Source organism: Nannospalax galili, unplaced genomic scaffold, assembly GCF_000622305.1.
Source record: "Nannospalax galili isolate Female #2095 unplaced genomic scaffold, S.galili_v1.0 scaffold1941, whole genome shotgun sequence".
Taxonomy (NCBI): Eukaryota; Metazoa; Chordata; class Mammalia; order Rodentia; family Spalacidae; genus Nannospalax; species Nannospalax galili.
In genome coordinates this window covers 457,774-483,624 of record NW_008344179.1, presented here as the reverse complement: position 1 = coordinate 483,624, position 25,851 = coordinate 457,774, and the positions used below count along the sequence as shown (strand labels likewise).

Sequence of the window (25,851 nt, the reverse complement as noted above, 5' to 3'; positions counted from 1 at the left end):
TCCCTGTTCAGCATGGAAGAAGCCAGAGCAGTCTGTATTCCGATTCTCTATTGGCAATTTGTTTAACCTCTTCAGAGCATGGTGTGATAAGAATAGGAGGTAGGAACTGGGTAGGCAGTTAGGGTAAAAAGGACCCCAAAGAAAAGTCCAGTTTCTTGACTAAAAGTCAAAATATCTTTGGGCCCGTTAGCAACATACTCTGTTCTAAAGGCCAAAAGTGTCAAAAGTATTTGGGAGCTCTTATCTAACCCCTAAAAGGATTTTAGGGTTACCTCTTCAGGGGGGGAGTATGTTAGAGTAGCAAAAAGCCCCATTAGGAAGGAAGGAAGGGAGGAAGGGAGGGAGGAGGGGAGTTGTCATAAAAAAAAGTGATGGGGAGATATGGGAGGTGTTGGAGGGGAGGGAGTGGATGTGGATTTGATCAAAACACATATGCATGTATGAAATTCTTAATAAAGTTTTTTTTAAAGTTAAAAATAATAAATAAATTTTAAAAAATGGGAGATAAAGAGAAATAACATTAATTCACATACCTGTTAACTATTTCCAAGTGCTTTAAAAATTCACCTGTGGACACGTTTAAAAATGGACGACATCAGGCCAGGTGTGGTAGTTCACGCCTAAGCACTGGGGAGGCAGAGGCAGGCGGATCTCTGTGAGTTCAAGGCCAGCCTGGTCTACAGAGTGAGTTCCAGGCAGCTGGGGCTACAGGGAGACCCTGTCTCAAAAAGAGGAAAAGGATGAAGGAAGGGGGAGAGGGAGTGGGGGAGCAGGGGAGGGGGGAGGGGAGAGAAAAGGAAAGGGGTGGCATAATGAAAGAGGAGACTTCACAGGAGGAAAGCTGCATTCTAATTCCTCCTCTGTCATTAAAATAAAGCTTTCTTGACTGACCACCTAGTAATGTACCAGATACTAACCTAAGTTCTGTGATCTTGAGAAAACCAACAACTGAAAAGATAATTAGGAATGCTATGCATTCTTAGACTTCAAACCATGTCAATGCTGTATAAGAGATGGTTGTTAACTAAAGAGCTAGGGAGGAGGTGCATGACCATATGCAAATAGAGTCCTACAGGCTCCGGGGACCCTCCTCATTTGAACTCACAGCAATGGTGTCAGCATGCACAAGATCCATGCAAACTCAAGCAAACAAAAACCCAGCACAAAACTGTGGAAATGGACAGCAGGTCCCAATCTTAGTCAAAGAATGACTGGCAGCTGATTACTGCTGGGTGAGGAAGAGCTGATCTTCTTAAAGGGAAGGCCTCCAGATAGGCTGACTAGACCTCAGTGGGTAAACTTGTGCTGAGGGACATCTGGGGACACTAACTTGAAATGATAGGCCTTAACATAAATGACAGAATGCATGAGTTCCATTGGGGGGGGTCTATGGGAGGGGGTCAATGGGGAAGGGGGTATAAAGATAATTAAGATGTTCTATATGAAATACACAAAAATTCAATTAATTTTTTTTAAGTTTAAATGAAAATTTGAAGCTCCTAGGCTAATTATATATAGGTGACTTCTTATTAATAGAAAACATTAGCATGATAATGTTTTCAGCAAAGTGGCATGTTCATGTTCAAAATCTTGGTAAACAACTGTCCAGTCTTTAAGAGTTTATCTCTTAGGCAAATTCATAAGGGCAGAAAATACAGTAGGAGTTTCCAGGTAGATTAGAAGGGACAAGAGTGATTACCTATAGGTCTGGGGTTTATTTGTAGAGTGGTGAAAATGTTCAGAAATTAGATGGTGGTGGTGGTTGTACAAACATGAATACATTTAAAAATAAATACTTTTACTGAGTACAATATTGTATAACTGTATTAATTCAACTGTGAACCTAAAAATTTACAACCAATTTTGAAGGAGATACATCTTAGCTCTGGAAATTGTTATTGAATATGTCAATGCTGTTGTAATGAAAAAAAAGAAATAATTTTTTTTTAAAAAAAGAAAAATACTTTTAAAGGTTGAACTATACCTCAACAAAGATATTTTTAAATGGCTAAAATATTTTTATTGAAATGTCTAAGGGCTGGGAACAAAGAATTGTAGAGAACTTGCCTAGTATGTGCAAAGCTCTGGGTTCAATTTCCAGTACCACTAAAGGGGGAGGAGAGACTTAAATGTACAGGTTGGAGACAAGTGGAGAAAACCATAATAAACTATGGTATAAACTGAAGACTCTCAAATTGGTCAGTAGCCTCACTCTCCCTATATTCTGATTCTAAAGGAAATTACTCAGGAATTGGTAATGGTAATATATGCCAATAATTCCAGCCCTTAGCAGCTAGGGCAAGAGAATCAAAAATGTAAGGCCAGCCTAGGCTATATTGCTACATCTTGCTTCAAAAAAAGTTGTGAAGACAATTACTGACTAAATCCTTACAAACTGATGTCTTAAGACTTCAGTAGAGAATCCTAACATTCTCCATCCTGTTATTTTTGACTACTGAGATAAATTGACGTGAGCGAACCATTCAGTCTCACACTGGTAGTTTCTTTATGATTGTCTAAAGGTTCTTGTTACAAGCTACAGATCAGAAAGTGAGTCTTCTGGAAGAAACACAAAAGATTTAATAAGACTATGTATGCACTCCTAATGGATATTATGAACATTACTCATGAATATAAACTTTCTGGGAAAAGTTGGTATTAACACCACAAAAGACTTTTTTTGTGTGTTCTTTTTGAGACAGGGTCTCCCTGTGGCCCCGGCTGCCTGGAACTCGCTCTGTAGACCAGGCTGACCTTGAACTCACAGAGATCCACCTGCCTCTGCCTCCCAAGTGCTGGGACTAAAGGCATGCGCCACCACACCCGGCCAAAACAGATTTTTTTTTAGAGCCAGTCTCTGCCAGAATTGCCTCACAGTCCAGGAGCAGAAAACAGAAACAGACTGCTTGCTCCAAAACCAGTAAAGGTCAATTTTCAAAACACCTGAAACTAATACTTATTAACATTCTCCTTCCATGCTGTGCTGATTCACTGTCTTTTCTCCGTGAATGACAAGGTAGGGAACTGCTCCACGCGGTCTTAAGACCCTGCATGTCTACACAGGCCACATAGGTGGGGCTGAACTGCAAGCCAACCTAACCCTCAGCTGCATGCCCTGAGATCCTCTAGGATAGAGTGACAGGGAGTCCCTGGAAGTGGTGCCAGAAGGCTATTTCCCACATACCTATTTTGTGAGAGGCTGCTGTGGGCAGTGTCTCATGCACCTTCCCAGTTCCCAATGAGGTCTGATTTTGTACCTTCCCTCCTCCTTAGGATACAGCTTCAGGTTAAAGAAAAACTCCTTAGCACAGTATGGAAACTGTTTCAGCTACAAAATGCTTCTGTGCATGTTTATCATCTGACCCCTTTGGTTTTAGTGTTATCCTGTGAGACACGGTGTATGAGTAGCTGGTACTCTGCTGCAGTCCGTGTCACAAACCATTTGAGTTCTACTGACTGACTCTGTTAGCATGCTGGATAGATTACTTGTGTTTGGGCCTAGGCTTTTTTCACACCTCTTCTCATCGATCGTCTTAACCTAGACAGCATATGTACAGTTCTCTTGATTAAGCCTTGGACAAACTCCCTGCCATACACACCTAAACCAGTTATTTCCACTCATGCAGAACTACTGGCTGGTCATACTGAGACCATGCAAGAGCGACCTGACATATTTTGGAATTTTACATTCTGGATGGTTCCTCTTCTTTTAGATTTTTTAAATTATATGTGTATTGGGGGGAGTGCATGTGTAAGTGTGGTACCCATAGAGTCCAGAAGAGGGTTTTGGATCCCCTGGAGCTGGAGTTAAGAGGTGGTTGTAAGCTGCTCAACATGGGTACTAGGAACTGAACTCAGGTCCTCTGCAGGAGTACCACATGCTCTTACCCACTGAGCCGTTTCTCCAAACCTCAATTACTTAAAAAAAAGTTTGTGTGTACATCTGTGTGTGTACACACATGTACACTCATGCACATGTATGCAAGTGTGCCAGTGTGCTGCCACAGTGTGTGCATGGAGCTTAAAGTACAATTTTTGGGGGTCCATTCTCTCCTTCCACCATGGGAATCACAGGTATCAGATTGTTTTTTTTTTTTCCAAATTACCAGACATAAAATCTGTTGCATACCTACAATCTTCAAAATGTCCACCCTTATCCTTATCTAATATGTCCTTACACTTTCTCAAATTCATTTAGCTTGCAAAAACTCCCTTCATTTTTTAAACCATCTATGCCTATGGCAATTTTTACTTTACTTTTTGTTTTACTCCTCAAGCCTATCTCAGAATCTGTCAAGGTCTCAATCAATCCAAATAAAGATTCCTTCATGAGTGAAACATAGTACAAACGCATGGGCAACATAATAAAATCTCACTGACCTAACATCCTCCATAGTCCTATTGCAATTTCCATTTAACTCAATGTTAAAGTGTCCCACATATAAGTGGTAATTCCTTTATTGTTTTACAGACAATACATACATTTACTCATATCTGTCTCATCAAAATCTAACTTGCCCAATAACTGTTCCATAAAAATACTGTTAACAATGCAATAAGACCATTTTAAGTATTTCCTTCTCAACTCTTTCAGGAGACCCAATTTTCTTTTTCTGAGAGTACCTGAAAGGATATTCTCCTTGGATTGGGGGTCATGTGACTTGGATATCAAAACTTTAACACTGACTGAAAATGTAAATAAAACTATGCAGCCCTAGAGCTACAATAAGCAAATCTGAAATTATTCATCTAAGTGCTTATGGAAAACAGTGGAGGCCTAGATTTGGTGACAGCCAAAAAAGAAGTATGAAATGGGTGTAATACTTTCTGCTGTGTGTGCAGTTAGGCCACAGGAAAGGTTAACCACTCTATAGCTAAACCAACAACAACAAAAAAGACAACTTGGCAATCAAAAGCAGATTCAGAATTCTAAGATCTGACTGGCGCTCACACGGGAGAAATCTTCCTTTGCTCATCAATCTAAAGTGCCATCTGATGTTTCCATATAGCAACAGTCATGGTTATTTTTTAATATTTTACTATTTGTGTGTGTGTGTGCAGCAAGCGCTCTTAATTGCTGAGCCATCACTCCAAACACCAGTCATAAGTAATTTGTCTTAGTTTTCTACTGTGGTACAAAATTTATTTTGCAATAAAAGGAAAACAAAAAGACTGATATCCAGTCAGGTTTTTAAAAGCAAGGCCTTCAGTCAGAATACCTACACAGGTCATAAATCACACAGCAGTAAGAGTGTAACTTTCTGCTCTGTAAGACTGGAGGAGGATTAAGAGCAGGTGACTGAGAACCACGTTTTCAGCGTGTGTACCTCAGGTCTCCTTGTTAAATAAAGTCTGTGATCTTGCACTAGAAGCAGAAAAAAATCAAAAGGAACAATTTTGTAGTCTCTAGAATGAATCTACTTGAAGTTCAATACCTAGAATCCTTTCCAATATGTAATAAACTTTATTTTTCTCTTTATTTCTAACCTCAGTGTAGACACACTGAGTTTGTTTCAGGAGAAAGCAAATTTCTTTTTTAAAGCTCTAGTGCCACTTATATTATTGCTAGAAAGGTACTTATGGAATCTTACTGAACAACCATAAAGTATGCAAATTAATTGTAGCTAAAATTCCTAAGTTTAAGATGAGGTTAAAACAAGGGTACTTTACATTGAGGCTAAATCTGAGGTTCATTATTTGGGTCTGGGAATACAGACCTGTAATCCCCGTTAACTTGGGAGGCTGGGCAGAAGGACTGCAAATTCAGCGCCTGCCTAACTAGAGAGTTCAATGACAGCACAGTCAACATAGCAAAACTCTATCTTAAAAAATTTTAAGGGGCTGGAGATGGGGTCTCAGAGGTGGATCACTTAGGTTCAGTCTCCAGTACTACAAAAAAAGATATTACTTTGCAGAGTATGTGAGAAAATTCCAATTTTGAGCTGCAAATTCAGCTCTTGAGCTTCAGAAAACAAGGATCAGATGAAGTCAACAACACTTCTAAGACAAAAAGAGATGAGCTGCTCAAGAGATGCACTCTCTTCCAAACCCTCACGGATATCAACTGAGATAAGGGACAGTACTCAGTATAGTGGGCACTGTCTTCAAGAGTACCCATAAAAACCAGAGACTGGTCCCTAGCTAGCAGTAGTCTGACCCAGTGACAGCTTCAATAGTGCCCTGGAGCCCACAGTCAGGATGAGTGATAAGCCAGAATTGTCAGAAGTGGAGATGCTGACAAATCAAAATTGAAGAAAATGAATAATACTGAGGGGAAAAAATATTCTTCCATCAAAGGAAACTACCCAGTAGGAGAAAGTGTATTCAAACACCATAAAATGAGGTTCTCCTCCCAAGAGCAAACTTCAGTGTTGCCTGAGTCTTAGGTTTTGGCTTGTTTTTATAAACCAATGTGTTTGTAGAGATTTGGGGCCCTCATCTGTACTGTCTGGCAGATGTCAGCAGTTGCCAATGTTCCTTAAATTTGTTTTTAAACTTCTCATTGGTATGTAAAGCCCACTGTTAATCTCACCACTGTTCACCTTGGTGCATGTAGTCCTTTCACCTGCTGCAAAGCAAGCCACATGTAGCCTATGTGTGCCTCAACTGTCATCATCTTTAGGAAGTTGCATGCTTTTTCAGCTCATTTATTTTCCATTTTAATGCAGAATTAAATTAAATATAATCACACACACACACACACACACGAGCATCCATAAAAACCAATCTGACACTTTATCACTTATAGTGTCATTGCCCAATTTGAGCCAAGGGCAAGCGATCAAAATTCAATTAAGAAAAAGCAATTACACTAAGAAACAAAGTAAGATTGTCTAGGTACACAACTGTCTAGTGTTCTGACTTAATCCAGGGACAAAAATCTATAATATCTGAAGCAGTAATTCTTAAAAATTGCATTTACAGGAGGTTGGAGAGATGGCTCAGTGGTTAAGAGCACTGGCTGCTCTTGCAGGGGCCCTGAGTTCGATTCCCAGCACCCACACAGCAGCTATCAACCATCCATACCTTCAGTTCTAGGATCTAACATCCTCTTCTGGCCTTCACTGGCATTGCACATGCAAGAGCACTTACATACATGCAGGCAAAACACTCATACATATAAATTAAATAAACATTTTAGAAGAATTCTCTCTCCAGCTTAAATAAAAAAAGCCATTTGTTCATTTAACATGTATTTATTTAGCACCTTCTCAGTAGGAACACAATGGTAAATGAGATGCCATTTCTTCCCTCATGAACTTTGGAGGAAGGTTTTGTGTGCGTGTGCATGCGTGTACGTGCACACATGTCCAAGTGGAGGCCAAAAGCTGACGTCAACTGTTTTCCTCCATCACTCTCCACCTTAACTATTGAGGCAGTATGTCACCCAAACCTGAACCTGCTGGCTTCAACTAGGCTAGCTAACCATCTTGCTCTGTGGATTCTGTCTCCACCTCCCAAGTACTATGATTACTGATCCGCCAAGCATTTTCTTGGGGTGCTGGGGATTCCAACTCTCATCCTCATGCTTGCATGGCAAATGCTTTACCTACTATCTCCCCAGCTCTCCTCATGAAATTTTTAGTCTAATGATGGGAAAGGCAGCAATCAAAAAATAACACAAATAAAGAAAAGCATACCAGTATATGGAAAAGGTAAAGTGTTATAAGAGCACGTAGCAAGGAGAAAGGCATTAGTCAGGACCGTCTAGACCGCATTCTGGGGAGTTGGCCTGAGAGATGGGCATGGTAAAAGACCTCTGCATTCATGAGATGAGAAAACATTCTATGTAGAAGAGAGCACAACACATGAACGGAACTGAAACAAGCCCAATGTCAGTGGATCACAAATCATACCAATTCTTCAAGTTCTTAGTATTTGTCAGGAAACAGTGGCCTCTTAAGGCAGACTACCTGGCGTAATAAAAGGATTGGGTTAGAAGATACAACATTTTCTTTTTATCTTTTTATTCATTTTGGGGTTTTTTATTATTTTTAATTTTCAGGCAGGATCTTGCTACGTAACACAGGCTGGCCTCAAACTCAGTGATCTTCCTGCTTCAGCCTCCTCAGTGCTGGGCTTGTAGGTGCACCATCGTGCCTGTTGAGTTTTTTTAACAGTTTTTGTAAAGAACATTAGTCTAAATGTTTTATTGTACTGATTTTTCATTTTCAAACTACACTTCCACCTATTTACTGTATGGGGAGGGGCATGTGCAGATACCATGGTGTATATTTGGAAGTCAGAGGACAACTTGTGGGAGTGAGTTCTCACCTTCCACCATGTGGGTCCCAAGAATCAAATCAGGTTGTTAGGCTTGGTGGAAAGCATCTTTACCTGCTGAGCCATCTTGCCAGTCCCAGATTTTCAAAAAAGAAGTAAAAGACCAAATCATACGAGACTAGAAATTGTATCCCCTATTTCACTGTTTTCAGCACTACAGCCAATACCTGACAAAAAGCAGCTAGTGGCAGGTTTACCGTGGCTCAGGGTTCAGAGGAATGTAGTCCATCATGGTGTCAACGGACAGGGCAGGAGCAGCTTAGCCTGTGGTGCCAACCAGGAAGCAGAGAAACAGGAATGCCAGTGCTTGTCTGAATTTTCTGTCTTCTCTTTTATTCACCTGAGCCCCAAGCATATGAGATGGCACTATCCATACTTGGGGTGGGTCTTTCTTCCTCAGTTAAACTTCTCTGGAAGAAACATTAAAGACAAACCAGAGATGTGTCTCCTAGGTGATTCTAAATCCATATAAACTGACAGTGAGGATTAGCCATCACACCCCATTTCATCACAGGGTCCCAGACAAGCTGATAAAAAGTGCTCCGGTGTAGGTAAGAGCCCCCTAGGTGAAAGCCTCCACACCAATGTCAGAAGAGACAAAGACAAAAATGCCCAAAGACATGAAAACAGCTGCTATTCCTAAGGCTCGGAGGTCAATTAAAACAAAAAAGAACTAAGCACAAATGTCCAAAAACAAGACTGGACATAGTAAAGCAGGTGCCTACCAATAGTGATTTCCACCTGAAGGTAAAGAGAACCCAAACTAAAATCAACAAAAAAGCATGCCTTCTTTAATGAGAATCCAGGGTTCTTACAAAGTAGTATCACCTGTACCTAGAAATTAAGATAGGGATATTTAAAAGGGCTCAACTTTAAAGTTAGGCATCATGCTAAAACTGTTACTTAAAAGGACATCATAGTAGAGGAGATGATTAAAAATCTCTAAGAGAAATGTGTCTTCAAATTCTGCTTCCTAATCATATGCTACATAACTGAACTTAAACAAATTGCCCTCACATCTAGTTTTCTCTATAAAATGGGATCAATTGTTTTACCATCACAGATTTACTTAAAGATGAAGATAATCACCTAGCACTTTCCTTTCCCCAGGTAATTTGCCTGAAATTGACATATCTGAATACAATGTGTATGTTAGATCACAGGTATTTTCACAGTAAGAAATTGGGAAAAGTTGGGGCTGAGGAGATGGCTCAGCAGTTAAGAACACTGTTCTTGCAGAAGACCCAGGTTCAAATCCCAGCACCCACATGGCAGCTAACAACTGTCCATATCTCCAGTTCCAGGGGATTCGATAGCCTCTTCTGTCCTCCACAGACACTGCACAACACTGGTGCACTTACCTACATGCAGGCATAACACTCATAAACATAAAATAAAAATAATAAATAAAAAATATTTAAAAAAGAAAAGAAATTGGGAAAAGTTACAAAACTAAGCAGCAAGGATTCTAAGAAACTTCCTTATTTTCTTTCAAACAATAATAATAAAAAGCTTTCTCCAACAGGGAAAAGCAGAAACAAAGGAGGGACAGACCAAGTTCAAGTCTGTCACTAAAGATATTTCCACTTTACCCTATGCAACCTTAGCAGTAGCCTATCTTCTGACAGTCTCCCCAGAGCAACAATAAAACAGCACCACATGTTCACAGGAACTGTGACAAGAGATGTTTACAAAGATCCAAACTAAAAAAAGGTAAACCAGCTGGGCGTGGTGGTGCATGCCTGTAGTCCCAGCATTAGGGAAGCAGAGGCAGGCGGATCTCTGTGAGTTCAAGGCCAGCATGGTCTACATAGTGAGTACCAGGACAGCTGGGGCTACAGGGAGACCCTGCTTCAAAAAAAAAAAAAAAAAAAAAAAGGTAAACAGCAACTGTCTAGTAAAATGGAAAGACAAGGCACACAATTTACAGTTCTTTCAATAACGTTTCAAATAGATTGGCTTTTGGATAACAAAGTGTTAATGCCCAATTTCCTGACTCCAATTTCATTTTCCAGGTTAAGAAAGTAAAGGAAAGAAGAAACATTAAAGACAAACCAGAGATGTGTTGTTATGCTAGGAAACTGAGACGTTTTGAGGATTTTGTGTGTGAGCATGTGTGTGTGTGGATGGACATGTGCATGTGTGCATGAGTGGAGGCTGGAGGGCCACCTCAGGTGTTATTCCTCAGGTGCCAGCCACCTTTTTTGTGAGAGAGGGTCTTTCACTGGTCTAGAACTCACCAAATAGGCTAGCTAGCCAGCGAGCTCCAGGGAGCCAGGTGTCTCTGTATCTCCAGCACAAGATTACAAACATGTGCTACCACATCCAGCATTTCTTTTCACATGGGATCTGGACATCAAACTCAGGTCCTCAAGCATTTACTATGTAGCCATAGCTGGCCTAGATCTTGCTATGTCCTATGTTGAGAGACCAGGCCTTGAACTCACAGCAATCCTCTGGCCTCATCCAGGTGCTGGGATTACAGGTGTGTGCCACCATACTCAGAAGTAATTTTTAAATACATACTTAAGTTTCTATTTCTGGCATCATGAAGAAAAATAACATTCTTCAAATATCCTTTATGCTATAGAGATGGTATTATGTAAAAAAAAAACTAATGTGAAATACCTTACCACATTTTTAATACTTAAAATATTTTTATTTAATTTTTGTTTTATATATTATTTCATCAAATAGCTAATTAAAATAGATCTGGTTCATTTTTATTCTTTTTCAATTTACCTTCTTGATTTAGCTCTCTGCTACAGACTGGAGAAGCTGGAAACTCACAAAAACAAATAGCAAATAATATTCCCATACAATCTGAATGTCAGCATATAATCTGTCATGACACTAAATTAAAAAGTTTGTGCTATCCACATTTGCATACAGTAATTCTACAGAAATCTTCGTTGGATGGATCTACAATGAACCAGGGTGAGCTGTCTGTCACCTAGTAATATTCCAAAAGGCATTTGTTCTGTAAGTATCTAATATCCCAATCTACCATCTAATGCTAGATTAACTATAAATTTGCAGTATTGAGACTACAGAATTTGAAGGTGTGATGGGAACTGAGGTATTTGTTGGGAGGAGTTAAGGAAATGCTCTAAAGTTACACTTTGGCCCAAGTTTTCAGCTAAAGTTACTTCTAAGTTTGCTTTGGTCAAGTCATTTATGAAACTTTTGGCTGTCACAAGATCAGAATGCCTGATTATCTGGTTACTATTTTGTCTAATCAGTATAATGAGGCAAATATATATATATATATGTATATATGTATAAACAGGGCATTTAGACTTACTATTAATGTGAATATTCCAAGTTAAGGAGGTTTTTAGGTTTAACTTGGAATGAAAATCTATTTGTGCCTTATTTATTGACACTTTATCAACTAGCTGAAGTATGAATGTATGTTAATGCATAAGGAAAATGTTACAATTACTGATCATGAAAGCTACTTTATGTAAAAATGAATTTAACCAATAGCTAATGATTTTGTGAAGAATATTACATCTTTTTTGAGCTGATAAATTACAAAAACTTTAATAAAACACAAAGAACACAGACTGTCATAATTCTAACTTGTTGTTTAGAATATTGGTTTTCTTGACATTAAATGAATTCTATACACTACAACTTTTAGAATCTTATTCCATCAATCCTCCATAAAAAAAGTGGGATTTTTTAGATTTATGTCTATGAATGTTTTGCCTGCATGAATATATGTGCACCACCCACAAGCAGTGCCCAGGAGTCCAGAAGAGAGTGTCAGATCCCCTGGAACTGGAGTTACAAACAGTTGTGGGTCATCATGTGGATGTTAGGAACTGAACCTATGTCTTCTGCAAAAGTAGCAAGTGCTCTTAAATGCCGAGTTCTCTGTCCAGCCCAAGGAAAAAAAAATCTTATCTGGGAAATCTTCATATCCTTCGTGGACAAATTAAAAGTATTAACTTTGCCACTTCAAAACTTCATGAGGAAAACCTCTAAAGTTATGTATACACAATCATTTTTTGTCCCATAAATGGGAGGAATACACACACATATTCCATACACATACATATATATTCCAAGAAACAAATTCTTACAACTTTCTGATATCCTACTACCTCAGGTGAAAGTGACCCTACTATGTGCAACCACAGGGACAATCTAGTAATGGGCAGTGCTAAAAAATTACCGTTACTTCACTGTAATGTCGTATTTGTAAAATGAGACCATGGAAATTTCTCACAAGAACCTTGGGTATTACAATTTCTGTTTCTTTCACATATGCTAGATATGTATATTGTGATGGTGACACCAGCTCTGGCTTCATCTTTGTTCACATATTGTTTTTCACACTTAGCCATTTGGCATTCAGGAAACAATAAAGAGATACTTAGTACAATATATGTACAGTCAATATACATGGGTATTTCTTATGTCAATGGATCATTTACTTCCACTTTGATTTGCTCATTCAAAATAAAAATTTAAAATAGAATTATAGGCATGGTGGTGCACACCATTAGTCCCAGCACTCGGGAAGCAGAGGCCAGTGGAGCTCTGTGAGATGTAGGCCAGTCTGGTCTACATAGTGAGTTCCAGGGCAGACAGGCTACAGTGAAACCCAGTCTCAATAAACAAAACAAAAAGATAGAATTATCAATTTGAAGGATGAAGCAATCAGATAATAGCTTCCATTATGAGTCTAACAACAAAGGTTATAAAGAACTCAACCCCACACACAAGTGCTCTAAAATATTTTATTGTCAACTGCCTATAATAAAAACGTAAGCAAAAAAAGTATAGTTTTACTCTGCACATTTTCAATGAATTCCCTTAAGAGGCTGAAACTTATACACAATAGAATTCGTATTTTCTGTAGCTAAAAATGTGCAGCCTGGTTAGCAGTATTCAATTGATTTTACTTTCCTTAAAATATAAAGTAGAGGGGTTGGGATTTAGCTCAGTGGTAGACTCGGCCCTGGGTTCAGTCCTCAGCTCAAAAAAAAAAAAAATATATATATATATATATATGTATACATAAACTCAATCTTTATATTTAAAATTTAGAAAAGGGTGTATTTTAGGATTTAGACAAAGGTATCATAAAGGATGAATTTATAAATAAGACATAATTACGTATAATTCAGGAATATCCATATTCTCCAAACTTTTCTAAGACTCCAATATCCCCACCTAGTACTCAATATCAGAGGATCTTTTTTCTTTTTTCTTTTGCTCTTTTTGACACAGGGTCTCCCTGTAGTCCCCGCTGGCCTGGAACTCATGAAGATCCACCTGCTAAAGGCATGCACCACCACACCCAGCTCAGAATATCATTTTAAAGCAATGCGGCAGGTGCTGAAGTACTGAAACTGAGTGCTACAGACAGGTCATGGTTCTCCCTTCAGACAAGCAATTTACCCTCAATGTCTGTTCCTAAACTATGAAATCACGATACTAATACTTGCTGTAGCCACACATTAACAAATGAAAGTATTAAACTGTGATATATGTAACATACTGAGAACATGAGAGCTCCAAACCTAGGTTCTTTGCCTCTGTGTCAACTTTGTGAAAAAACTGTGATTGCGTTTTATGTCACTGGATGGTATACTCTGAATAATTAGGACTCTTTTTAAAAGCTACTTGGGCCAGAATAACACAAACCTTCCTCCCATTTTCCCTAGTAGTTCTACACTGCATATTTACACTTTGATCATCCCGAACTACTGTGCCACTTCGTTTTCCTGGGGTTTCTGTATATGCATGTATCTACTTGACAAACTCCAGTGAAGTCTCCTGGCAAGATTTCAATTCATTTGGGAGGCTGGGAGAGGTTGTTAAGCCACTAACTACAATTTTAACTAGATGGAGTTTTGTTCTTGTTTTACAAGAGGAAAGGGAGGAGAAAGGGGAGGAGAACAGAAGTTGTTCATAATGAGGAAAGCGTAACCTCCAAACCAATGGAACTATTGTCCATACCCTAATCAAGTTAAAAAAAAAAAACAAAAAAAAAAACTCTTTGAGGCCTACAAGCTTTTATATTGAGTTTATATTAAAATGATCTTTTCCTCCAATACAGTCCCTGAACATTTTTTACAATTATAGAGTATTTCAGAAAATTCAACAATAGCTGTTGGGTTATATTTACGTGTCTGAGGTATGAACTCAGCATTTAGCCTTCAGATTTCACTTTTTCCAGAATGCATAAAATACTTTGATTTTCAAAGTGTTTGTGGGGCTGGGAGTGCAGCTCACTGTTAGGGGTCTTGCCTTGCATGCATGAGGTAATAGGTTTAATATCAAGCATTACACACAAAAGTTATTGTTTAAATTAGGTCAGCATCTCACTGAAGCATAATGCTACACTGGTGGTGCTGTGCCTGAAAGAAGTGAATAGAAGGGAATTGAGTGAAAACAGAAAAGAACTGTACCCCTCTCCCTCTGACTTCCCCCAACTTCTTCCTCTCTGTTTATTTTTCTCTCAAGACTTTTAGAAATTGGGCTTGAGACTTGTGCAGAAGTACTCTAGCATTCTACATATCTACAAGTTTATTTATAGGTATTATTATGTTTAAAACACTTTATAAAAACATAAATTTTGCTCCAAGCATTAAAATATTAAAGTAGGGGCTGGAGAGATGGCTCAGTAGTTAAGAGCACTGGCTGCTTTTGCGGAGGACTGGAGTTCAGTTCTCAGCACCTACATGCAACCACCTGTAACTCCAGTTCCAGGGGAATTTGACACCCCTCTTCTGACCTCCACAGACATTGCATGACATGGGTACACTTACATAAATTTAGGCAATACACTCATACACATGAAATAAAATTTGAAAGTACACCAATTGGATAGTTTTCCTTCTTTGTTTTGGGGTTTGTTTTTTAGAACCAGGCTCTCACTATGTAGCCCAGGTTGGCCTTTAACTCATGGCAATATCCCAGCCTCACTCTCCAGAGTGCTGAGATTTGCAGGCGTATACCAACACTCTTGACTCTCAAATGTGTATTTTCAAAAAGTATTCATATGGCAAACAGCTCTTCTACAAAGCAGTCACTATATAACACATGTCCAAGAACATAATTTTTAAAGGAGAAAAAGTTACGTATTCTATGAATTCCATTTATATTAGATCATCTTTCTCTTGTAATTATAAAATCAGCTACAAGATTTCACTTTTTCCGGAATGCATAAAATACTTTAATATTCAAGTGATAGAAAAAAATATCTTTGTGAAAATGCCTAGTTCTATGCCAAATTTCAGACTCTTCTCCACCTAGTTCACATAAACTTGGATTACAGTATAAAATACCTATAATGTAGAAGCAGAAAATATTTGAGAAAACCACAATTAGTTCATTTTCTCCCAAATTTTAGAATCAACTAGAAATCTATTAATAATACAGATAGCTACAAACCTACCCTAGAGATTTTTATTCAAATTGTTCTGGGTAGCACAAAAATCTTTATTTTGGATCAAAGTAGGTCTGATGATGAGTTAAGATTGAGAAACACTTACCTAATGAGTCTCAATTTAGCACATATTAGAATTACCTGAGGAGCATCTTAAAAAACTCAGGCTGGGCCCACATCAATGGAAATACTACTTTAAAAAAAAAAAAAAAAAAAAAAAAAAACCGCCCTACAAGGTAATCTGAGAAACACTGATTTGATGGAATTTGAAAATCTTAGAGAAGTTTGTTACAAGCTAAGAAATTGGCTGTTCAAGTTCACAAAGCTAAATGGCTGCAAGGCTACAGCAAAAACCGTTTGGACTCCTTGTTTTCTTGGGTTTGTTTTGTTTTTTGAGAGCTCTCAGGCTGGCCTTGAATGGTAATCCTCTTTGGCCTCCAGAGTGCTGGGATTACAGGTGTGAACTACCACACCCAACTAGTTCAGTTTCTTGATATAATTCTTTTCATGTGAGTTGACCAAAAAATAAAGTGAAGAAAATAATCTTTTTGATGAAATAACACCACTTGACAACTGGGTAAGCTAAAATTAAGCTAACTAGAAATATTTTCTGTATCCCAAAACAAAAAAAAAAAATGCTAATTATTACTTCCTACTACTAAACTGTTACTATACCCTACAAGTTAGTTTCATTTTAACTTTTAAATTAGTATTTTAAAACTTCAAATTCTACTTTAAAAAAAACAAAAAACAAAAACAGGGTCTCGCTGTATAGTCCACCTTTGAATGCTGGGATTACAGGTCTACACTGCCACATCAGGCCTCAAATTCTTTTAAAAGTCTACTATCAAGCAGGGAGTGGTGTGCCTTTAATCCTAGCACTTGGGAGGCAGAAGCAAGTGGATCTCTGTGAGTTCAAGGCCAGCTTGGTCTATATACCAAGTTTCAGGCCAGTTGGGTCAAAAAGACCAAAAAAATAAATAAAAATAATTTTTTAAAGTCTAGTATCAGCAGGGGATGGTGGTACTCACCGTTAATCCCAGCACTCAGGAGGCAGACACAGGCAGATCTCTGAGGCCAGCCTGGTCTAGAAAGTGAAACACTATCTCAAACAAGTCTGATACCACAGTTCCTTGACTACTAAATTTGAGGACATCATTTTTTCACTACGTAGAATATGTAATTCTACATGTTCTGCCTTTAACAAATGAGATTTCTTTTCATATTATAGTTTTGCTAATGCAGTCTAAAATCCACTATCATTGGTTTATCAACAGACTCTTCAACATTTATCAGTTCTAAGAACTGTCCTTTTAATAATTTTAAAAAAAGATACACTGGACTGTGGATGAGTGCTTGCCTAGTACCCAAGAGGCCCTAGGTCCAATCTCCAGCACCTCACAAAGATGGTATTTTTTAAAAAATAACGAAAACCGTGTCAATTACAAGCTTATGAATCTATAATTTTAAGAGTGCATTTGACTATCTAAACATAGCTACAATGTTTGATTGCTGAATTTTTATTAATTATTGAAGTTGTTTTAGACTTTTATCCTTTTGAAGTTTCCATGTATTTCGGTATTTCAAATGTCAATGATGTAATTCTCTTGCTTCTGGATTTAGTAATGAAGAGTGTTGCCAATACTTTATGAAAAGCAGATCACATTCCACTGGTAAACACTTCAGCAATTCTTAAATCTTATGGTCTACACTAGAATACAATGTATTCTTTTGACTATTATGCACAAAGCCTTGATTGTGAGGATCTAATTTTCAAGTTAATGTTCTAAGTAGGAATCTGATGCAAGGTATTCTGCTCCAGGGTTATAAGTTTCCTTCGACCCTCCACCTTTAAAAAAGTGATTTAAGACATGAATGTAAATTTGAAATCTAGCCACAACTCAAGTATGCTGGGGTATACTTTGAAAATGCCACGAAACCGTGGAATGGAACCAAGAACATGCCTCCTGAGGCATAGCCAGATTAAAATGGAAAAATTCAAACTGTAAGTGATCAAGGCAATTCACTACCAGTCAAATCTGCAGTCTATTCCGTGTTAACTAACCTATTGCACTGAAGTCCTTTCACATTCTAGGGGGCAGGACTGAGGCTGACACAGGGCCTGGGGGCTGGCTGGGTTTTTTTTGCCCCCCTAAAAACTAAACATGTTTATTTTCAGAGATGGACTCGACTAGTCAAAACATCCGACCCGTCAGCGTTCAACTGGGCCGCCCACACGGGTTGCGGGCCGCCGCCCAGCCGCCGGGCCGCAGAGGGGGTTGCACGTGCCTGGCGGGGGCGGGGCGGCGAGGGGCGACCCCGGCTCGGAGCTGTGCGGCCCGGCAGCGCGGGAGCCACACACCGACGTCGAGTCATGCAGGAGGCGCGCGGCCCCGGCCCGCTCCCGCCGCCCGCCCCTCCTCTCCTCCGACAGACAGACAGACAAGGGTTCCCGACCTGTCGTGCCCTGCATGTTCAGAGTCTGTCATGTTTGGTCAAGAACGGGGCGGGGTGGAGGGCAGGTCTGCAGGCCGGCGGCGGCGGGGCGCGAGGGGACCCCTGCGCCGCCTGCGGGCACCTGCTCCCGGCCGCCGCCGACGGTGACGACGTGGTAAAAACTCACGGTTACTAGTGAGCGACACACACAGACTTTCCAGTCTATTAACAAGCACGCCAGAGATGCGGCTCTGACGGCACACACCGCGCACGGCTCGCGCTGCCGCTCTAGTCTCTATTCGCCGTCGGAGGCTGAGGCGTGGGAGCGAGCGGGCGGCGCCGAGTAGCGACGCGGGGGTTTGCACAGTGGCCGTAACGGCGATGGCTCCTCACCAACATGGCGACACCCGAGCCAGAGAGCGCGAGAAGATGGCGCCTGCCGCAACACCCAGCCCGGGACTAAAGCCCGGCGAGATTCCTCCGCGAGCCGCGGCCCTCGCCCAGCCCGCCGGACCTGAGCGTGCCAGCCATTGGTGGAGGCTGTCCGTCAATCATCTCCAGGGGCGGGCTTCTACGGGGCTCCGGGAGGCGGCGGAGGCGGCTGCCTGGTAGCAGGACAGGGTGGTACCGATTCGGGAGGGGCCGGTGTGGGGTAGTGTTCCTGCGAGCCCCCGCCGTCCAGCGACTCAGGAGGCTCCCCGCAAACCTTAGCTGCGAGATTTACTAAGGAGCATGGCTGCGAGTCCTTGTGAAAAAAAAAGAAAAGAAAACCTCTGTTGAAGCTGTTCGGGAGTGTACTCTGCCCGCAGAGTTGCGTCATTATCTTTGTAATGTTCAGTGCGTGTTCCCACTGGGAAAACTCGTTGGCATGCGACTTTTCCTGTTAATACTAAATCCATCCAGTCATTTTTGAATGAAATTAAAATACCTGTTGAGGTCATTATAAATATTTGTTGAGGGCTGGAGAGATGGTTCAGGGGTTAAGACTTCTTGCCTAGAACCGGGGTTTGGTTGCCAGTACCCACATAACCATCCCTAACTCCAGTTTCAGGGGTTCTGATGCCCTTTTTTGACCTCTGCATTACTACATGCATGCAATATACTCATACACATAAAAATATAAATTTTTAAAACGTTTTATATGTGAAATGTATGCAAATATTTCATAAATAACACACTTCATACGCACGTGCATAGTCCAGAAATTTTGAATGAAGTCAGTATTAAAATATGTTGAATGTACTATTAGTTTTGAAGGAAAATTCATTGCTTTTTGTTAAAAGGGTTAACTTAGTTTACTTATCCCAGATATTTGACTTCTTTGCCTTTATGTGAGATGCATAAATGAGGTGCATTTAAGAATTGATTTTGAGCTGGGTTTGGTGCCACATGCCTTTCATCCTAGCACTTGGGAGGTAGAAGCAGTTGGAGGTTTGTGAGTTCGAGGCCAGCCTGGTCGATATAGGGAGTTGTAGGCCAGCTGGGACTACAGGGAGACCATGTCTCAAAAACACCAAAAAAAAAAAAAGTGATTTTGTAGTGCCAGACAGGAGAAACCTTCCCTTGAGCTGTTGGCCAGGGTAGTCCAAGAGACTCCCAAAATTACACAGTCTACTGCCATCGTCCTTGATTACCTCCCAGAACTTGATGGTAAGACCCTGTTGCTGAAGACAACACATACTTTCGGCACAGAATTTGGACCAATGGAGCTAGAACTGACCTAGAAGCCACCTCTCCTGAAGGCCAGCTCTCATAGCTTTGGAGAGCACTATGTAAGCTGGTACAGCAATCCACAGTACAACCCCAGCTTCAAGGCCTAAGAACCATATCAGTGACCAGCGGCACAGCAAATGACATAGGTACAGTAGTGGCACTTTTATCTTGGGGGTAATCAGCAGCTACCTAGTTGGACTTTTAAGCCCACTCAATGGGAGAAAATTCATGTGTGGTACTGTAAACCTAGCCAAATAACACATAGTTGGAGAGGTCATAGATCGTAGCGAAAACCCTAAGGCCCTCACATCCCTAGACAAATGTAATTTCTTACTGTGTGCAAAATATGGATCCTTAAATATATGGACACATATCCCAGTCACCACCCATCAAAGAAAGGTCTTTTTCAAGAGACAGAGATATGAAGTTCTACAAATGGTCACACACAGAGATTGTCTGCGAATTGCCCAAGCCTAAGTGGCACATCTAGGATGCAACCTCTACACCTAAGGCTCAGTAGAACAAGGGATGAAGAGAATATTAAATGGATCTTTCAATTCTCATCAATGAAGTTCCCTCATGCAACAGAGGCCCAGGAACGCAAAAGGTTACAGATGGTCAAAACACAGAAAATAAGAGTCTGCAGAGTGTGGGTCCTTGAATAGGACTCCTATATTAAAATCCACCCACTCAGGGCTCAGGGATCAGTGAGGAAGAGGGAACAGAAAGATTATAAGAGCCAGGGAGGAGGTACATGATCATATGCAAATAGAGGCCTATGGACTCTTGGGACCCTTCTCATATGAATCTACAGCAATGGTGTCAGCATACACAAGACCCATGCAAACTCAAGCAGACAGTGGAAATGAACAGCGGGCCCCAGTCTTAGTCGAAGAATTATTGGCAGCTAATTACTGCTGGGTGAGGAAGAGCTGATCTTGAAGGGTCTCTACGTAGGCTGACTAGATCCCAGTGGCTGAACTGGGATCTGAGGGATATCTGGGGACACTAATTTTACATTATAGGCCTTAACATAAATGATAGAATGTATGAATTCTGGTGGGGGGGGCTGTGGGAGAGGGGCAAAGGGGAAGGGGGTATAAAGACGATTTTCTGTATGAAATACACAAAAATTCAAAAAAAATTTTAAGCAATTTTGATGAGATAAATTTGAAAAGAGAAAGCTCATGGTTCTCTTTTTAAGTACCTAGTGAGGAGCCGTGAACCCAGGCAGTTCTTCAGGCAGTTGCCACAAGTATCTGTATGCCCGAACAGATCTAATTTGTCTGGCAAAGTAATATTCACTTTTGGAACTAACTAAAATATCGTCTGTTAGATTCTAGGAGAGGAGAAAAGGAATGGAGTTTGGAGTTTAGGAATAAGAGCCAAAGCCAGACCAGCAACAAACAAGGAATGTGTCTTTCATTTAAGGTATCACAGCAAAGGACAGAAGCCTTCCCTTGGGAAGGCATCTGCAACTAAGGAAAGGATCTTTGAGTTTTTATATGAATTTTACTAAATACAGCTTTAATGGAATTTGCTCTGTTCCAGGGTCTGCTGTATTGGGTGATTGAAAATCCTCCTCCAAGATTACATTCTCAGGCAGAGCAGGTGAGCTATCTTAGGGCACTAAAAGAGACAGGTTGGCTCCATAAACAATCTCCTTCAATTGTGGGAGTTTCCAGTTGATAAGGCTTGAGCTAGGCCAGAATGCCAATTTAGGACCAGTTGGCCACTTTAAGATATTTACAGTTTTATGGTTTCCCTTAATGAAGCTTATGGCTCTCCTGCAATTCATGCATTCTATCAAAGTCTCTTCATTGATAATTATTTTACCAAGTTTAGCCCTATTAAACACCCACTAGGAAGCAGAAGAAACAAGTAAGATAGCTGATCTCTTTGGAGTTATCCAAAGATACTGGTATACATTTGCGCTTTATTCACAGCCATGGGAAAGTTTAAATGCACACCAAAATCAAAGATCCTGGGTATTAGCTCAGTCTTTGAAAAACTGCTTTAAAAATAATTGCCTCCAAACAAAATCCAAATACTGCCACAGTTGGAAAGTTTTGTCATCAGGAAAGATTAGGTGCCTCCTCTCTAGTCACCCCCTCTGATGACCTCACAGTGAAAAATACCTGGGTCTGTTCAGCCCTTTACTCTTGAATTTACTCTTAAATAGAAATAGCTCTGTAGATTTTAGAATTTAATTAAACTTTTAGAATTATCAAGTTCTATGACCAAATCTTGAGATTTTGGTTTTGTTTTGTTACCATTCCTATACTGGAAATTCATAATTACACAATTGTGTCTTTCATTTTCTAAGTATTTAATTATCCGTATATTCAGAACTCATTTCTAAATTTGTATTACATTTTTTGGGTGCACATGTGGAGGTCAGAGGAGAATTGGCAGGTGTCAGATCTCTTCTTCCACCATGTGGGTGGGTCAGGACATTCAAGCTTGGCCCCTTTAACCAGCTCATCTATCTATCTCACTGGCCCAATTATGCAACTTTATAATTTTTTCTATAGGCATCTTTTATAGATTGACTCCTCACAATCTGATATTTTCTATGCTGTATAATAAGCTATAATAAACTTCATTTTTTAGTTAAGAATTATTTTATGTTTTGATACTGGAAGTTGTCCAAGGGCCTACAGGTATTAAGCATATGCTCTACCAATGAGCTACATTGTTACGTCTAGTGTGGCAGGAGTTGAGAGAATTCTCAAAGTGGGACAGGAAAGCTTGAAGGAAAGACAACTCTTAATTTGAATCTCCACAGCACCAGGAGGCTGTCCACTGAGGGAACAGTGGCCCTGACCTCCTGTTCCACTGGGTTTTCATTGCTTCAACTTGTGTAAGCAGAGCAAACAATGTGACTCTTGGTTCTTGCAGTCAGTCTTGAGAAAACTGCCTCAAGACATTTAGGTATGTTATTTTGAAACAAAGAATCTGTTTACTACAATCAAAACTAGCTGAGCATAACAAGGCATTGTGAGCAGCGTGTTATTTCCTTGTCTAATTTGGGGTGGGGACACTGCATTCCTTTGTCTACACACCTATGGAACTTTTGCCAGGTAGATATTCATGAGGTTTTGACCAGAGGTGCTGTTGGGCATGGTTGAGCATACTTTCAGCAGAGTTTAGGTAAAGCAGTGTCTCCAAAGTCAATTCTGGTAAATCATTGGTATCCAAGATTACACTCCCAATCCAAGCATTTTATTTTTCCTTCCAATACTTGGATTCAAAGTTTCTCTCTCTCTCTCTCTCTCTCTCTCTCTCTCTCTCTGTGTGTGTGTTTGGTTTGGTTTTTTAACACAAGGTGTCACTGTGTAGCCCTGGCTGACCTGGACCTTGCTATGTAGACTAGTCTGGTCAAACTCAGAGATTTGAATACTGAGATTAAAGATGTGTGCCATCATGCTGAGCCAGGTTCTTTTTCCTCATTAGCTGGGATCTCCAGTACAGTGTTAAATAGACACAGTCAGGGAAGACATTCTCTTCTTACTTACCAATTTTCAAAGGGATGACAATAAAGGTTTTCTCATTTAGGATGTTTAGGGATTTTATTCTACTCTGTCAGGTAAACATGTTTTCTTCTAATCATAATTTACTCAAAAATTATTAGCCGAGCATGGTGGCGCAGGTCTTTAATCCCAGCATTCAGGAGACAAAGGCAGGCGAATCTCTGAGTTCAAGGCCGGCCTGGTCTACATAGTGAGTTCCAGGCCATCTGGGGCTACAGGGAGACCCTGTCTCAAAAAAGACAAAAATAAAATAAAATTAAATTAAATTAAATTTAAAAAAAGAAAAGAAAAGAAAAAAAATATTACTCAAAGTTTTGTGGGAAATGAATTTTTCTTTGAGATGGCAACACTATGCAGCCCTGGTTGGACTCTAACTCACTATGTAGACCTCAAACTCAGAGCTCCACCTGTCTCTTGTCTCTGCTGGGTTAAAAGCCCTAACTCAAAAAGAAAACACTTAAAAATAAATTTTAAAAATATTTTAAAATTATTTTTATTCCAGGGGCTGGAGAGACAGCTCAGTGGTTAAGAACACTGGCTGTTCTTGCAGAAGACGCAGATTTGAATCCCAGCACCCACATGGCAGCTAACAACTGTCTGTAACTCTGGCTCCAGGGGATCCAACAGCCTCTCTGTCCTCCAGGGGCATTGCATGACACGGGTGCACTTACCTACATGCAAACCAAACTCACACACACACACATAAAATAAAAATAATTTAATGTGTGTGTGTGTGTTTGGCCTGCACGTAGGTAAGTGTACCAGGTGTGTGCCTAGTGCCCTTAGAGGCCAGAAGAGGGCATCAAACCCCCTGGAACTGGAGTTAGAGGTCTTGAGTTACCTAGCCACTCAAACTCTATACATCTCAATGAACTACATAGTCACAATGGTCATTCTGAAGCTGTGGAGCTTGACTTAGGGGTTTACACTTTAACTATCAATTACATTTGTATGCAATTATCTACTATAAAAAAAAAGAAAGAAAAGGAAAGGAACGGAGAAGAAAGGAGAGGAAAGGAGAGACAGAGTCTCACTGTATAGCCCTGGCTGACTGACCTGGAACTTGCTACATCAACCAGGCTAGCCTAGCACCTGCCTCTGCCTCCCAAACTCTGGGATGAAGGTGTGTACCACCGCACCCTTGGCAAGGTTTTGTTCTTTATTTTTACTTGTAAGCAGTTTGAGTATGTCTCTATTTGTGCATATTTGGACTTTATATTCTTTGACATTCACTGAACTTTCTTGAATATGTAGGTCTGTACCTTTTGCTAAGTTTGGAGAATTTTCAAGCATTATTGCCTTATTTGCTTTGTCCCCCGCTCTTTCTCTGTCTTTTGGACTCATGGCACACTATTAGGCCTCTTGTTATTGTTCTACCAAAGCGCTGGGTGCTGTCCCCTAGCCCCACTTTCTCTGTTGTTTGCACTGGGTGATTTCTACTACCTTCTTTGTCATTACCATTCTCCCAGTCTTTCTGCACACTGACCACTGTGTTTTTAGTTTCAGTTTTTGTAGTTTTTAGTTCTGGAAAGTTCCACTTGGTTGTTCTTCCTATCTTCTCTTTCTTTTTTGAAATGTTCTGTTTCTCCATTTGTTTCCAGAGTGTTTGGCAGTATCTGTTTCAGAGTCTATCCTATCAGTTTCAAACTCTGTCATCACAATTTTGGTGGCTGTTGATTGTCCTTTTCCTATACAATATAACATGGTGATTTTTCTGGCTCTTTGTATGCCATATAAGTTTGAATTATTTCCTGAGCATTCTGAATATAAGGCTGTGAGACTCTGCATCTTATTTAAATCCTACAAAGAATATTTAGAGTTTTGTTTATGCAGGTAATGGACCTGCTTAGGTCCAGGCCCTCATTTCCTACTTCTCTGCTCTGTGCACTGGCTCCAGGGCCAGTTCAGTTGAAAACTTTTGCAGTGTTATTTAAATCTGTCTGGCATGGACACTATTCAGTGGCCAGTGGAGGACTTGATGAGTTATATTTATTCAGTTCTCAGGAGTCCTACTTAGGATCAGATCCTACATATCAGCTGCATGTGCAACTCTGTGATCAGAAAAGTATAATGTATTTTTCCAAGTTCCTCCCATAATGAGCTCTTCTACAAATGCTTCCATTCTCCAGAGCTCTATTTTCCAGTTATCCTGGGAACTTAGTTACCCGGTTTGCCACATGCTTGTGTACTGGACAGAGACCAGAAAAAAAAGAAAATAGTAAACTGCACATACACAAAAACATAGCAAACTTACCACCAGTTTACTGGTACTTTGAGTTCTGGCTTGCTTTAGTTACTTTCCTGTCTTCAAACAGTCATTCTGTGCATTCTGCAGAGGCACCTGTATTTAGGGAGTATGAAGTGCTTACTCCAGTTTACTTAGAACCAGAAATCCCTTTGTATATTTTAAAATCCTCAATATTGCCTTAGTAATATTGTTTTACTCAATAAAAATTTAGAATTACCATGATTTAAATT

At 40.0% G+C, this 25,851-nt stretch overlaps 1 protein-coding gene across 4 annotated transcripts in view; it reads right to left on the bottom strand.

Moving 5' to 3' along the window:
* The window catches only part of Zc3h6 (zinc finger CCCH-type containing 6), an 82,142-nt gene extending 63,556 nt beyond the window's left edge, over window positions 1-18,586 (bottom strand). For 2 of the 4 annotated variants that reach the window (XM_008840359.3, XM_008840362.3), the window contains exons 1-2: window positions 18,149-18,586; window positions 8,481-8,693 (exon numbers count right to left, since the gene is read on the bottom strand). In XM_008840359.3, the coding sequence (XP_008838581.1) occupies window positions 8,481-8,515 (35 nt within the window). In that variant the 5' untranslated portion in view covers window positions 8,516-8,693; window positions 18,149-18,586. The remainder of the gene's footprint in view (window positions 1-8,480; window positions 8,694-18,148) is intronic. The other 2 variants (XM_008840360.3, XM_008840361.3) reach the window with 2 other exon arrangements.
* Between the last annotated feature and the right edge of the window lie 7,265 nt (window positions 18,587-25,851).